Here is a 15,505-nt window from a genome sequence, read left to right on the forward strand (position 1 = left end):
TCACATTATGGATAATGTGATGATAGCATCTGTCTTCATGAAACACTGTAGCCAGAATATTTATCATTTGTGATTTGTTATAAGGTGAGACGTATAAACTTGTGTGGGGCAGTCCTTAAATGGAGGAGATATTCCGGATGTATTCTTTTGATTAACAGTTCCCCATAAATTTTACCTGAGCAAACCTCTATCTGTAACAAAGTTTATGTAGAAATTCCAAAGTTTCCGAGTTGGACCCATGACAGGTGTTTTGGTTAACATTTTAATGATAATATCATACTTAATGGAAATACTTAAGGTGAATAGATTATATTTCAAAGATATTTTTATCTAATTTAGGTCAACTGAAAAATTTATGTCAAATGTTGGTATACATGCACTTGGCATATGACATCCATATTTTGGAATTCACTTCCTTATTTAGAGTATTGTCACTTATAGCATGTCTAAATGGAATCTTTAAGAAAAGGATAATATGTGTATGTCTGGGGCATATGGAAGTTTTGTTGATTCTGACCTTCCTAATCATTGTCCTGCATGCTATTGTTTCAACTGGAACATTCTAAAGGACTAACATGTGCTGCAACTTGCTCTGACTGAATTCCCCAACAGCTCGAGGTGTGAGCTACCGCCTCCACGGGAAGGAAATGACTTCTTGTTTAGGAAATAGAGCTTCACATTGATGCTTATCTCTTTGTAGATGCAGTACATGGCACTTAAACTTTTCAGGAAATGAAAATGTACAGTTTACCCCCATGGAAACAGGTGGATATGCTATCCAGATCTATTTTAAAATAACTAAAAAAAAAAGAAGAGCAAACAACAAACAAGCAACGTCATATGATTAAAAAATAAGCCTGTGTAAATAAAAGCCTTGCATTGTTTCCTGTTTAAGAAATCTAGCCTTTGCCAAACAGAAAAAAAATGTAAAGAATCCCCCCCCCCCCCCCCGCCCCTTTATTTAACTCTGACTTGAGCCCGTCATTTCCAAGAAGTAGACTGAGTTCAAATCTTTTCCCTCCCACACTGACCCCAAAAAGTGTGCATAATGGAAAGGTTATCAGTTGACAGGAAACCTGGCTTTGTATTGTGATGGAAAGTGGAAGGAAGATGCCCTTTGTTTTTCATCTTTCTTGAGGTTACAGGGAACAGAGTATCAGTGTTTTTATATTGCTGAGGGTCAAGGATATTGGCACTGACACAGTTACAGCAAGTGCTATTTCTGTATTAGTTTGTAGAGTCACATACCATTCTGAGTCTAATTGTTTTTCTGTAACTCATTAGGATTGTGGTGACTCACAAATGTAAAAATAATGTACTGGCAAGGATGTTTCTCACTGCAGCAGCAACTGGTGCCATCAAAGACTGTCAGTTTCACTTGGGAAAAAATCCAGATGAAAAGGATAAAGATGCTCAAAGACTCATGTTGATACTGGAATGTTACGGATATAATTTACTCTTTAAGCCTTCCCCTATGCTATATGGCTCAATACTTTAACACATTTTATTAAGATACATATATATAGAGCAGTCAATGTACTCATTGTATTCAACCAACAACATGGATGTGGACAGTGGATTAACTTTTCATGACTACAGATTAGACCTGAAAGTGCAGTGCAACTTCACAGTCAGTGCATTTTTTCCCTTTAAGTAGATTTTCATTTAATTCCACCTGAAATGAAAAACATATTGAAAATGAGTGACAACTGACTTTAGCATATAAGCCTGAAAAATATTGTTTGAAACATTTAAATATTGAAACTGAATAGTGGATAGTGAAGTGTATTGTTTAGCCTTACAGTATTACAACAACCCCAGGTTACAGTTTTTCTCCATTGGTTTGGCTCATTTCTTGAAACCGAAATTACATTTTCAAAACAACATGGACAAATCTCCAAACTACTCTGTAGCTGCTCACAACAGAACGGCATTTCTCATTCATGTCATCACATTGGAAATGTCTTAGTACATGTCTCAGTGTCTCAGAAAATTGTTGCAAATGATGAAGCACAGTAAGGATAGATTTAGCACAATTCCCAAGTGAATAGATCCTGTTGATCTAAACTGATTGATTCTCAGTCTCATGGTTGTTCTCTCCAAAACATATCAGCATCATTTCATTGTATCAGTCACCACCTGCAAAATCATCTGTTCAACTGTCAAGAATTAGTCAAAAACACACTTCAATACCGTGAAGACCAGACATGAATCTATTTGCATGAGGAGGAGGACAGTCAAGAGGGTGAGGAGGGGAAACAGCGAAGAAGTGAGCTTTAAAACCCCAGCTTCATTTACAGTACATTGGGCTAAAAACAACTTTCCTTTTTGTTTTTTTGTTTTTATTTCTTTGTTTTTATTTTACAGCATATTGAACTCCGATGGACGGAAGTTGCTTTGTGTGTGAATAAAAATTATAACAGTTTCCTTGGAGGTATGAGAGCAATGTGTGAATCAGAACTTGAAGGTTCTTCTTACTGTAAAATGCTTTTTGTCTTCATTTTCTTACGCATGATATTTTCTGTTAGCTAAAAAACCCAAAGAAAAAAATAAAAACTATCACAGTAACCAGTATGAATGAAGGACTGGGCCCAGGTAGAAAGGTAGATGAGGAATATTTCAATGGTCCTCTGCCCTTAATCACAAAACATCTAAACATTTTGACTGTCAGTGCTCACACAATGTCAAAAGGACAAAGCATTTTGAGGACATTGACCATTTATTTGAGAAAGAAATTTAGTTTTGTCACCTGAGTGAACAGTTTTGGAAGAGATCTGAGCTTTGACAGGTGAACCGTGGTGTTTTGCTGAACCGTCCAGGTGGTTTTTGACAAGAGAACCAAGAGAACTGAGAACGTCCGGTCTGTTTTGAGGAATGAGCCGAAGCTGTTGAGAAGGATCTTTACACTTTGGAGGCTCTGACTGTTTATATGGGAAAGAAATGTAACTTGAAACATGAGTGAATAATTTTGGGAGAGAGATGAGCTTTTGCAAGTGAACTATGGTGTTGAGCTGAACTGTAAGATCATTTTGCCAAATGATCTTCGAGTTTTGAAAATGTAATTTCAGTTTCAAGAAATGAGCCAAACCAATGGAGAAAAACTGTATATAGGGCTTTCAGACATTTCTGTGCAGCATTTGCATATTTTGTTTGTGATTTCATGGGTTTTCACAGTACACTTAGGTTTCCTCCCACAGTCCAAAACATCATTGGCGATTCTAATTTGTGTATGGGTCTCAAAGTGCGTAAGAGTATCTCTCTATCAGTATTTGCCCTGCGATGGAATCACAACTTGTCCCCCCACAACCCTCAGTGAGATGAAGTATTACTGGGGAAGAATGCTTAGATGGTTTCTTTGCTTTCCCAATAATTAAATCAACATTCTAACTTAAGGCATTTCAAATTAAATGTGTCCATTGATACCATTAGCCTAAGCTCTCTTTAACACAGGGGTGTCAAACTCAGATGCTGGAGGACTGCAGCTCTGCATGGTTTCCGTCTCCCTGTTTCAACAAAGCTGAATATAATGACGGTTCCATCATCAAGTTCAACAGAAAGCCTGATAATGAGCCTCAATTACAGCCAGCATTGTTGAAGCGGGGAAACGTGGAAAACGTGCAGAGCTGCAGTGCTCCAGAGTTGAGTTTGACACTCCTCCTTCAGAATGTTAACAAGCATCTGTTTACACACTGACAAAAACAAAAAAAACATACTCTAATTTATAACGTATTATAGTGGAAAACAGGTCATTTCAGCATGGTCGATACCTGGCCCATTGAAAGAAAAGTGAAAGAAAATGTTCCACTGTGATGAAGTCTCACTGACAAAAACACCAAATTCAGACCATTTTCTCTTTCAGCTCAGTTTCACACAGGTTTTTATTGGCTTAAATCTCAAACTACATAGTGACATTTTCCCCTCAGTGGAAGTTACTCAGTCATCATTGGAGCACACACAAACGAAAGTGTCTTTATCATAACGGAAAGTCAAAGTCTCTCTCTTTTTTCCAACAAACTTTCCCTCAGGGCAACAGGATATGTCTGTGATTTCAACTGGCTCACCCTTTCCTGCATGGACTTTACGCTTGGCAAAGGACTCCAGTTTGAATACACGGCCAATCAACCTCTAAAAAAAAAAATTACACATATTTGAGGATGACCTCAGTATTCATAACATAGCTTTTAAATATATTTGGTAGCAGAGAAAACACAAAGGGGCCATGAATATAAATATATATGACATGTTTTTTTTTTTATAATATAACATAAATACCCTTCATAAGTCGAAATATATATTTTCCAAGTCAGAAGTAAACATACGAAGGCAGACATTATGCGTTTGAACAAATGACTGTTGCACATGAGGGCCAAAGCAAAATTATCCAGAATCCAAACTAGGTCTGAGAAACAAATGCATAACTTTTGAAATAAATTGCAGGTTTAGGGTCTTATTTTGTGTCATCAGACCAGGTGACCTCATAGCCGGAGAAGGTAGTCCTCAGCTTGTCAGCAGACACAGAATGGTCTGCCTTCCCAAAGGCCTGAAAAGGAGTAATACACAATTTAAATTACAAAATAAATACAACGATGGGTGTTATTTTATGAAGTCCAGGGGTCTCCAACCCTGATCATGGACAGCCCTCATCCAGCATGTTCTCTCACAAGCATGCCATGCTTGTACTGACAAGCTAATTTCTGGGCTAGGCTCAGTGCTTGGTTGGGACAGAATCATTAGATTCAGGAAACAGGGAAAGAGTTAAAACCCTATTGGGGCTGTCCTGAACAGGGTTGGAGACCCCTGATTTAGCCACTGAAATCAGATGAACTTACTGTTGATTCTCCAAACACCCTTAGTTTTTTCTCCTGGCTGTTGTGCTCTATTTTCCCTCCTCCAAGGCATCGGCACTCCATTCCCAAGGCCTCCAAAGCTGGGGTGACCTTCTCGAATATATGGTCTGTAAATAATTAAAATTAGTCAAACAAATGTTGATTTGAGGCCTACTGACAGAGGAATCAAGTTTAAATAGTCAGAAGTAGACTCTACAGTCTACATGAATGAAGTTACCGTGGCATCAATACTCTCAAATTTAATATAAAAGGCTGCTGCCAACAATTCTGACAAAAAGAAAAACGTATCTGTAATCTAAAAGCAAAAATGAAAATAAAACTAAGAAAAACAGCACACTTAAATGTAACAAAACATCACACATTGTGTAGAAACTGCCGTTAACACATGGCCAATCTGTTTGAGTGTGCGCATTATTTCAACCTGAACAGGTGCACATCTCGGCGCAAATTGCAGTGACGAACTTACTGTGGTATTGTGCACTTTTTGTGCCTCGGACTATGTCTTTGAAAGCATCGCCATCTTTCAGTTTCACTCTGATCAAAATGTACTTAAAGGTTCCTTCTGGATCAATCTCTGCATCGGGGATTTTCACCAGAGCGTCCAACATTGCCATTGCAACTTTGCGCACCGTGCTGGGTCCTCTCAAAGAGTTCAGAGGTCTGCAGACAACTGAAAACATGGCACGTTCTCACACTGCCTTTATTGGGATCATGCTTCTATTTCCTGTCTTAAAGACACAGGCCACACTCAGTCTGTGCAGATCGACGGCTTCACTCGCACGGTAGTGACTCCGTGTGGCAGCAGGGGAGAACTGCTTTATTTTTAGATTGCAGTCAGTGTGTGTGTGTGTGTGTGTGTGTGTGTGTGTGTGTGTGTGTGTGTGTGTGTGTGTGTGTGTGTGTGTGTGTGTGTGTGTGTGTTCTTGTATTTCTATCCTTGTCGGGGCCAAATGTCCCCACAAGGATAGCAAAACGTGGAACGACGTGCCTTGTGGGGACCTTTTTCCGGTCCTAAGTAGGAGAAACAGTGTTTTCTTGACCATGTTGTTGTTACTGAAAAAAGTAAAAGTGCAAAAACATTTCTTTAGGGTTAGGCTTTGTTGTGGTGTGGGTTAGGGTTAGGGTAAGGGTCAGGGTTAGGGGCTAGACATGAATGGGAGTCAATAGACGGTCCCCACAAGGATAGAAATACAAGACTGTGTGTGTGTGTGTGTGTGTGTGTGTGTGTGTGTGTGTGTGTGTGTGTTCAGGGACACATTGCCTTAACCTGCTCTCAGCTTTTTACCTCCTTGTTGTGACTCTGGATAAAGAAGCAGTACAGAAGAAGGATTGATGTTAGTTGTTAATGTCAAGTAAATTTATTTTTCAAGATATTTCTTAACTGTTTTTTTTCATTTTTTCAGATTTAAATGAATGACAGTCTTGATGGTGTGCATGACAGGATGTATTGTTCCAAACTTAGATACACTTTCTTTTTCTGTCTGTCAATTCCATATTCATATATTTTTTTTACTCAGAGAGAGACATAAAAAACAATAAGAGGGAAAGGATATGAACTGTCACTCCAGGAAACATAGACAACTACCAGGCGCCTCTGGTCCCTCATCACACATTTCCTGTCCCAAGCTACCTGTAAAGAAAGGGCTGAAAGCTGCATTACTGCATATTTTGGTCTCGTTCCTCTTTTAATGAGCACATCCTTTGACAGGATATTCACTTTTTCAGAATCGAAACAGATAAAAGCATGATTTACCAGAATTTTCCAGTTTGAGATTAATAAAGTAACACTCCACAACTTTCTTGTTCATAGTTTGCACAATCACACACAGTCCTCAGCCAAAATGACCCATCACCCATGCAGTCTAGACTCTGACATTCCTGCACTATCTGAAACACTATTATCGACATAAGACCATATCATTTGTGTAATCAAACATTAAATCAACTTGCATGTTGCGCAAAATTGTGGATTCCCCTGGAAGCCTTTCGATGTCTCATGTTATCAGCTTGTTTTGTGTGTGCAACATATTTTAACTATTTTTTTTAAACCCAGCATATCATTATCATCAGTCGATAAACCCACTACAAACACATAACTTAGAATCTGTATTAAATATTTTGGAAATGACACACTGGATTACTTTAATAAATATAACCATGCATTGGACTGCCTCACCAGGGAGGAGCTCAGAGTAGAGCCACTTCTCCTCCACATCGAGAGGGGCCAGCTGAGGTGGCTCGGGCATCTGTTCAGGATGCCTCCTGGACGCCTCCCTGGGGAGGTTTTCCGGACACGCTGGAGAGACTACGTCTCTCGGCTGGCCTGGGAACGCCTTGGGATCCTCCCGGAAGAGCTGGAGGAAGCGTCTGGGGACAGGGAAGTCTGGGCATCCCTGCTGAGACTGCTGCCCCCGCGACCCGGCCCCGGATAAGCGGCTGAAGATGGATGGATGGATGGATGGACTGCGTGAACTGTATTGAAAATACAGAAAACTAGAGGAAACATAACAGTCAGCTATAACAGTCATTTATTATTTAGATTTTTTTAAACAGTAAAAGTCTCAAAAGACAGACATTTTAATATACCAATTTTTTTTTTCAAGCTTAAGAGAACTTCATTTTCAATTCTATCATTTTGAGGATCACATATTGGGGTGCAGATCAGATAAGTTGAAAGATATAGTGATTGGTTATTTTGGACATGCTCAGTGGTAATAATAGAGGGAAAAATACTGTGAAACCACAAATAGTGAAATAGCATTACAAGAGATATCATGTGGATTTGATATGTCTTTTATGTAATTTCTTTAAAGTTGCATATTTACAGAGCAGCAATAATTTTAATTATAATGTCTGTGTATAGAAGAAAAATGTGAGGGCAACATTTCAATGTACAAACACATTTACATTTTTAGATAAAAAAAATGTCAAGTCCATCTCACTAAATTATAAGGAAAATGAAAATGAAACAAAATTGCAAGTAATTTTATTAAAGTTGTACTTGAATGCAAAATAATTTCACTTTACACTTGTGATAGAACAAATAAAACTTGGATCTTACATACTAACTGTCATTTCTGCTTAAAATGAGTATATATCTTTTTTTTTTTTTTTTGTTTGCACTGGAGATTAGAAGAAAGTCATGAGAGGAAAAGCCTTAATTCCACGGTAGGAAGGGGCAGCAGAGGAGGGGGGTGGGGATTTCCAGCAAAAATCCCAGCTGTGATGAAAGCTTCCAGGAAACCTGGACCAGGCGGGAGAAGGATATAAAAGCAGAGCATCAGTACATAAAAGTCAGAGTACTTTCATTCTTAGACAAAGTAAGGTTGGAAATACAGAACTACTAGGAATCTTCTGGATCATCACTCAGAGCTTTAAAAATGGTGAGTGCAGAGGTATTCAGTTTGGAACTTTTCATTATTGCCACTGTATTATATATCATTTTAAAATGTCTTTTTATCTAAATTTTTACAGGTGCCCTGCTTTGGAAAGCTCACTGTCTCATGGATCCACTTGGCCTTTCTTTGCACAGGCATGTATATTTTTTGCACAACCTCTATTTTTACTTTTACACTTTCAAATTCTGAAAGTGAACAAAACTTTAAACACGCATTCTTTAAACATTTTTGCCTAACTTGTGAATTTGTTTTCTCTCATCAGTGCTGTGCATGTGGACCAGTGTTGAGGGCTGGTCTTACAGTTACTCCAGTGAACCTATGACCTGGGAACAAGCTCGAGCCTTCTGCAAGGAGAACTACACAGACATGGTGGCAATCCAGAATCGGGATGAGATTGAGTACCTGAACGCCTGGCTGCCCAGACAAGACAAATACTACTGGATTGGCATCCGCAAGATTAATGATGTATGGACCTGGGTAGGAACCCGCAAGGCTCTGACAGACGAAGCAAAAAACTGGGCAAAAGGCGAACCAAACAATGGGAAGAAGCGATCTTCCAGAGGGAAGAATGAGGACTGTGTGGAGATGTACATTAAAAGGGCTACTGACCCTGGAAAGTGGAATGATGAGAAGTGCTCTAACCTGAAGACAGCTCTGTGCTACACAGGTAATGGAAAGTTTGAGTCTGAGACACTGAAACAGTATAACTTTCTAACTGCTGTTCATTACTAGGTTACAGTTTAAAGTAGAGAGTGTGTGATGCATTGATCCTTCTACTGAGCAAGAAGTAAGGAAGTTTTCCTTTTTCCCCCAGCTGCTTGTAAGAATGATTCATGCCTCCACGGAGAGTGTGTGGAAACCATCAACAGCCACAAGTGTGACTGTCTTCAAGGTTTTTATGGAGAAAAATGTGAGCACGGTAAGAAAGCTTGTTTCTTTGTTTAATTTTTCAGCCTACTGACAACGCTTTATTTCTAATTGTACTTGCTTTTTTAAATCATTATTTTGCAGCCATCAAGTGTAACCAAGATGAGGTGATTGCCCCGCACAAAGGAAGTGTAAGCTGCACTCACAAATATGGAGATTTCACCTATGAGTCCTCATGCTCTTACTTCTGTGAGGATGGATACCAGCTGAGCATGCAAAGACCTCTGACTTGTACTGCCTCTGAGATGTGGTCCGAGGAGCCTCCTACATGTGAACGTGAGTTGAACAGAATGTAAACCAAACAAGTATAAGTTACATTTACCAGCATGACTTAGATCTCAGACTCAGTCTGAGGCAGTTAATATTCTGATTTTTGTTATTGAGTTTGGTCCATATTTTCTTGTCTTGTCCTAAACAGTGGTTAAGTGTCCAGAGCTGTCAAGTCCTGCGAGAGGATCTGTGAAATGCTCTGATCCTCTGGGCCCCTCCAGTTACCAGTCCACCTGTGTCTTTACCTGCGATGAAGGCTACGTTCTAGATGATTCCACATCAGGCACGCTGCAGTGTGAAGCATCAGGAAGATGGAGCGCCTCTCACCCGTCCTGCATCGGTACAGTAGAGATAATAATGTCTTCATTCTCTGGACTTTATCAACTACATCTCACTAAAGTAACTGTGCGCATATGAAAGACGTGCTGATATTTTAGTTATTTAGTGAAAATCATCCATTGACTTTTTGTCTTGACCCTCTGCTCTACAGCCGTCCAGTGTCCTGACCTCCAGAACCCAGAGAATGGCCTTTTAGACTGCAGTGATGATACCGACACGAGGTTCAGCTACGGAAACAGCTGCAGCTTCAGCTGTGCTCCTGGCTACCGTTTAGTGGGACCAAGCTCAGTAACATGCACATCCGCCGCTCAGTGGAGTGAACACATGCCTCACTGTGAAGGTGAGAAAGCATTCAAAGTTTGAGACCCTTGCTTTAAACAGTTGACGAGGGTCATTGTGTGTTGGCACAGATAAACTAAACATGTATTTTTTTTTTCTTTGTTAGCCATCACTTGCCCGAGTCCAGAGGGAGAAGCTCACCTCGTCACCAAGTGCAGCAAACCTCTGAATAAACTGGAGCCAAACTCCACCTGCAGCTTCAGCTGTGAACTGGGCTTTGAGCTTCAGGGAACACATACAGCAAAGTGTTTAGAGGATGGACGGTGGAGGGAATCCATACCTACCTGCAAAGGTGAGCAAGTTTCCTCTCATATCAATATACAACTCTCCCACCTGATGACGAAGAATTTCCTGGTCTGTGTACTTTTGTGCTACGACTGACCGCTTAGTTGTTTTCTTTCCTCTTGTGTTTTTTAGTGATGGGTTGTCCATCTCTAGAGAGTCCAAGTAACGGCCAGATGAGGTGCAGCGTTTCTGAGTCTTCCCCTGTTTCTCCTGGGAGAGCCAGTCCACTTGGAGTAATCTGCGCTTTTAGCTGCGATGAAGGCTACAAGCTCCAAGGTGCACCCGACATAAAGTGTACTCATTCAGGCCGATGGACCTCTAATGCACCAAGCTGCACAGGTACACATGTGTAGACATTTTATCAGCACTCTTCATTTTTCATTTCAACTCTCAATGTTTTCTCACAGAAAACTGTAGAAAAGTGAAATGGAATGTGTGTGTGTGAGTTTTTTAAATAATCTATCTCTTTTTGCATTCTATTATAGCTGTGAGATGTCCACTGATCAAAGCTCCTGAAAATGGTTATAAGAACTGCTCCAACAACGAGTCAGTTTACAACTCGCAGTGCTACTTTGGGTGCCATAAAGATTACCTACTAGATGGACATGAGCTACTGATTTGCGATCATCATGGAAACTGGACTGGAAAGACACCTTCCTGTCAAGGTCAGTCAAAGAATCATAACAGATATTATTTAAAATACACGCTCTAGCTCAAATTTTAATGTACAGGGGAAAGAATAACAATTTTTTGTTCTTTATATTTGCAGCTCCAAAGCCAGTTGCTGCAATTGCAGCTGGGGTGACAACAGGGGGCGCTGCCCTGCTGTCTGGGCTGTCGTTGACTCTGTGGATCCTGAAACGACTGAGGCAGAAAGCAAACAAATTTGAACTGAACAGGTTAGACAAGCATCAGTATACTATGAGAAATGTGTCTCTTTGTTCCAAAATCTTGAATTGAAGTGCTCATTTGTTTGTTTGTTTTTTCCTTTTCTTACAGCAACTCTGAAATTGATCCTCCTCCGCAGAGCTACAGAAACAGCATTGACAGCCTCATATAGTTCATCCCCTTTTATTTTTCAGAGGCGATACTGATAGTATAGACTTCTGACCTGTATCAGTCCAATTAAACATTAGGAATATGCCTCATCTTTGCAACACAACGAAACAGTTTTGGAATTGAAGGATTGTGATGTGTCTTCCTGGATATGTAAAACACTCATTGTTTGTTCCACACTGTTGATCAGACATGCATTTACTCCCAGTGGGAGCTTTATTTGGAACATGTTGTTCCATAGTTTTTTAACTGGCCGAAGTTGTCTCTTTTTTATAATTTTGTCAAATCTATATTATGTAACTGCATAACTGTGAATTATTTCATCATAAAAATTGCTTTATTTGTGTTCTATTTATTTAATAGATGGTTATTATATCTGATGTGTTAATTCAGAGTTGTACTGATGCTGTAATTATTATTTTATGAGTTTGTAAGTTTTTTTAATGTATGAGATTAATAAACAGTGCTTAAAAAAACTTAGTTGTCATTTCCTTTTGTGAAATACTTATTTTCACGCAGAACTTTTACTAATAAATGTTATACTGTTTAGCTGCGTCATCAGCAAAGCACAAAAGGTCAAATCCAACAATGGTATGAAGTTCAAAGTTCAGACAGCCTTGATGATTCAGCAATCACCTGAAAATAACTCCAATGTGCTCCCAGACTTTAAACAATGCCATCCATCCTGATCCTAAGACATTATGTGTTTTTGTAAGAAAAGGTCCAGGGTGGACCATTTCTGAAAGAGCACAGGTCTCTGTCTATCTCCCCACCCAACACACACATACACACTTTTTTTGGAGAAATTCAGGACAGAGTAGACTAAATGGATGGCAGCGATTTGTGAGGAAGGAAGGAGCATATCTCAGCCTGATTTGCTTTGAAGACCATTTCCATTGTTTCACCAAATTCATTGCCATCTTTGTCAGCATTTTAGTGCAACAACATCAAGATTTCACAGCTAAGACCAGTCCCACACCATCTCTGGAGAGTTAGCTTCCCTGCTAGTTACCAAAATAAACTTTACTTGAATCCATCAGGATGTGAAGGGCTTGTGGCACGAAAGACAAAAAAGAGGATTTTACTGACATTTCTTCTATCTATCTATCTATCTATCTATCTATCTATCTATCTATCTATCTATCTATCTATTTGTCAATATCTGTGTCTATATCTATTTGTCTATCTATGTCTATATCCATCTATCAGTCTACATATCTAGATGTGTGTGTGTCTGTAGTTTCTCTGTCTTCATTCAATGTAACTTGATTTTTTTTTTTATGTTAATTTGTTTTATGATGTTTTATTTCCTTCTCAAGGAAATCTGACCTTGAACCCAATTTTTTTTATGGTCAGGTGGGATTTTTGTTCCCAAGTATAACAATTCAATACCTGACTCAACAAATCCTTCATCCCAGTCATTCAGTCTGAACTGTAAACATCCAGGTATTCTATGATAATGCTGCAATGAATGGCCAGTGAGAAAATATAAAAGCCTGCATTGATCCTTACTGGTACCAAACTAACAGGCACCTGCTGCACTGCGGTGCTTTCACACTTTATGTAGAGTACGATTAGAAAAAACTAATTTTTAATTCAAATCACAGATTGCATCAAAAGATTTTGAAAACGTTTTCTTTACAGCATCAAACCAGTTCTGGGTAAGTTTTGTGTTATTATTTTTGTTGATGTTATATAATTTGGATATTTAATTTTTTTTTTCCATTGATATTCACCAGCATTCTTCTGTGTCGTTGCTCTTCCGCATTATGTTTCTTTCTTTTAATGAACAGAAAACAGTTTTGAATTTGACGATGAAGTGGACTCTCACTCTCATCCTTGGTAGGTTTTAATGTGTGACATGTCGCAAAATGTTTAGAAGAACAATGAGTGGCTGGGATTTTACATTTTTGTGCATGGGAACTCTATCGTTTTGGTGATGCACTGAGGGATGTCCTGATCCTTATTGTTTTGTAGGTAGCTTTTTGGTTGAAACTGCGCTGGGCTGGACGTATCACTTTTCAGACAGGACCATGAATTGGACCGTAGCCAGACAGTGGTGCCAGGCCAACTTCAAAGACATGGTTGTGATCCAAAACCAGAGAGAAAATGACTATGTGGTCTCACTGCTGCCAAACAGAACAAAGAGCCCATATTACTGGATTGGAATCACAAAAAACCACAAGAATGAAACTTGGACTTGGATTGGGAATAACAGCACATGGATTGGTGAGCATTCATGGGCACCGAATGAACCAAATAACAACCACAGCACAGAGTTTTGTGTGGAAATCTACGTCAATTATAAATCAAACAGAGGACAGTGGAATGATGAGAAATGTGGCAATAAAAAATATGCAGTCTGCTACAAAGGTATGTAAAGTCAAATATTTTTTGATGGCAGATAACAAATTTCCTAAACTATAATTTCAACAATTAAAAAAACATAGAGATGTTTCCAGTTCCTTAAGAATAAGATCTTGTGTGCTTTGTCTCAACAGCCCAGTGTCACGCAGCATCGTGTGAAAGAGGACGATGTCAGGAGACCATCAAAAACACAACCTGCCTCTGCGAGCCTGGGTTTAGTGGGGACAGGTGCCAAAATGGTGAGGGGGCAACATCTCTCCTGTGACTCCGGTGGTGGTGGTGACATTTATTTCAAGTGTGGGCCTTTGTAAATGTGATAACATAACCAACATATTGTTCTTAGATGAAGACCGACCCAGTTTTTTTTCATTTGATTACCGGTATGTCCGTAAAGGGCTTTAAAATGATGATGTGGCGGACCTGCCCCGAGTTCTAAAAATGAAACAATGGAAAGATTTGTAGGCATAGTTCAGAAAAGCATGGTCAGCAGTGTCTTGCACGAAGAATGTCACTCAGCCACATTACTCAAGTTTCATAAGAAAACTTTTCACGTATTTTTCGCTCCCTCTCCCTCCATGCACGTTATTCTCAACACCTTTCTGACTGCTTTTCATCGTGACATTAACCTTTTACTGTTGCTGAATGTCAGCACAGTCACCATCTGTTTCCTCTGTTTCCTTTGCCAGATCAAGGTTCACATTCAAAATACAGGCCGAAATGCATCTATCAGCATGTTTAAAATCATACTTCTTTTCTCAAAAAGAGAAAGGTATTTAAGATGTTACATAACTGAACTTCCATTCAACCTGTTTGTGTCCTCAGCCGTGGAGTGCCCCCCTCTGTCTCGGCCCGACAATGGACACCTCAGCTGCTCGGACAAATTGCAGATCTTCAACACAACCTGCCAGTTTACCTGTGAGCCAGGCTTTCTCATCACTGGCTCTTCAACTGTTACCTGTGGGAGCAGTGGTGGCTGGAGCGGCCCAATGCCCTCATGCAAAAGTAATAACAAAATGTGACCAACGTTGACAGTTTCAAGTAGTTATATCAGTGTGTGTCAGCTTAGGAGTGCCAGAGAGTATTCACACAGAGCCACATGTTTAGCACGACTAATAACGAGAGCTTTTGTTTTTTCACAGGCTATAAAAAGGCTCTGTTTGCTGTACTCGGATGTGGAGCCATCTCAGCCCTCTGCTGCATCTGTTTTTGCTGGATGAAACGCAGAAAAAGTCAGTGTTTCTCAGCTACACCTCATAAAAATGGGAAACACAATGTATTATTGTATTATTATTTACAGATGTCTCACCAGTGTGCTCTTTGTGTACTTGGTTCTCACAGGAAAGAAACTTGCTCAAGTAAGGTCAGTGTTGAATTTTTTTTTTTTCTTAGAAACAGCTTCACTCTGTCAAAGTCAGTATATCTTTTACATAAGCAGTATATTTTTTCAGGGTCTAATTACGATGTGCTTTCCTTTGTAGGCAGCTTGAGGAATCAACAAGACCATCCAGTGATGTCTATGCATGAGATACAACATTACCCAATTTATCTATTTCTAAAATACACTGTATCTATATATAGAAACAAACAAACAATATACTTATTCTTAAAGTGCTTGTAACCATTTACGAACATACACATTCGTACCTTGAATACTCATTTACTTGTTCAACAATTATT

At 39.4% G+C, this 15,505-nt stretch overlaps 2 protein-coding genes across 2 annotated transcripts; one reads left to right on the top strand and one right to left on the bottom strand.

Annotated features, from left to right (window-relative positions):
- Positions 1–3,876: 3,876 nt before the first annotated feature.
- Positions 3,877–5,563, bottom strand: LOC115381399 (14 kDa phosphohistidine phosphatase). The gene is made up of 3 exons (XM_030082740.1): positions 5,314–5,563; positions 4,830–4,954; positions 3,877–4,540 (listed from the first exon to the last, which is right to left on the bottom strand). Exons 1-3 carry the CDS (start codon positions 5,525–5,527, stop codon positions 4,448–4,450), a joined length of 432 nt encoding a protein of 143 aa, XP_029938600.1. The 5' UTR covers positions 5,528–5,563; the 3' UTR covers positions 3,877–4,447.
- Positions 5,564–8,156: 2,593 nt separating this feature from the next.
- LOC115382057 (E-selectin-like) lies at positions 8,157–15,405 on the top strand. Its single transcript, XM_030083700.1, has 21 exons — positions 8,157–8,230; positions 8,322–8,379; positions 8,508–8,912; positions 9,060–9,164; positions 9,257–9,448; positions 9,591–9,782; positions 9,933–10,121; positions 10,227–10,412; positions 10,538–10,744; positions 10,891–11,070; positions 11,175–11,304; positions 11,405–11,464; positions 12,012–12,052; positions 13,106–13,122; positions 13,255–13,303; positions 13,439–13,834; positions 13,963–14,067; positions 14,651–14,830; positions 14,968–15,057; positions 15,167–15,188; positions 15,307–15,405. The coding sequence occupies exons 1-21, from the start codon at positions 8,228–8,230 to the stop codon at positions 15,350–15,352; spliced, it is 2,853 nt and encodes a 950-aa protein (XP_029939560.1). The 5' UTR covers positions 8,157–8,227; the 3' UTR covers positions 15,353–15,405.
- The last annotated feature ends 100 nt before the right edge of the window (positions 15,406–15,505 follow it).

This window comes from Salarias fasciatus, chromosome 23 (assembly GCF_902148845.1).
Source record: "Salarias fasciatus chromosome 23, fSalaFa1.1, whole genome shotgun sequence".
NCBI classification, from domain to species: Eukaryota; Metazoa; Chordata; class Actinopteri; order Blenniiformes; family Blenniidae; genus Salarias; species Salarias fasciatus.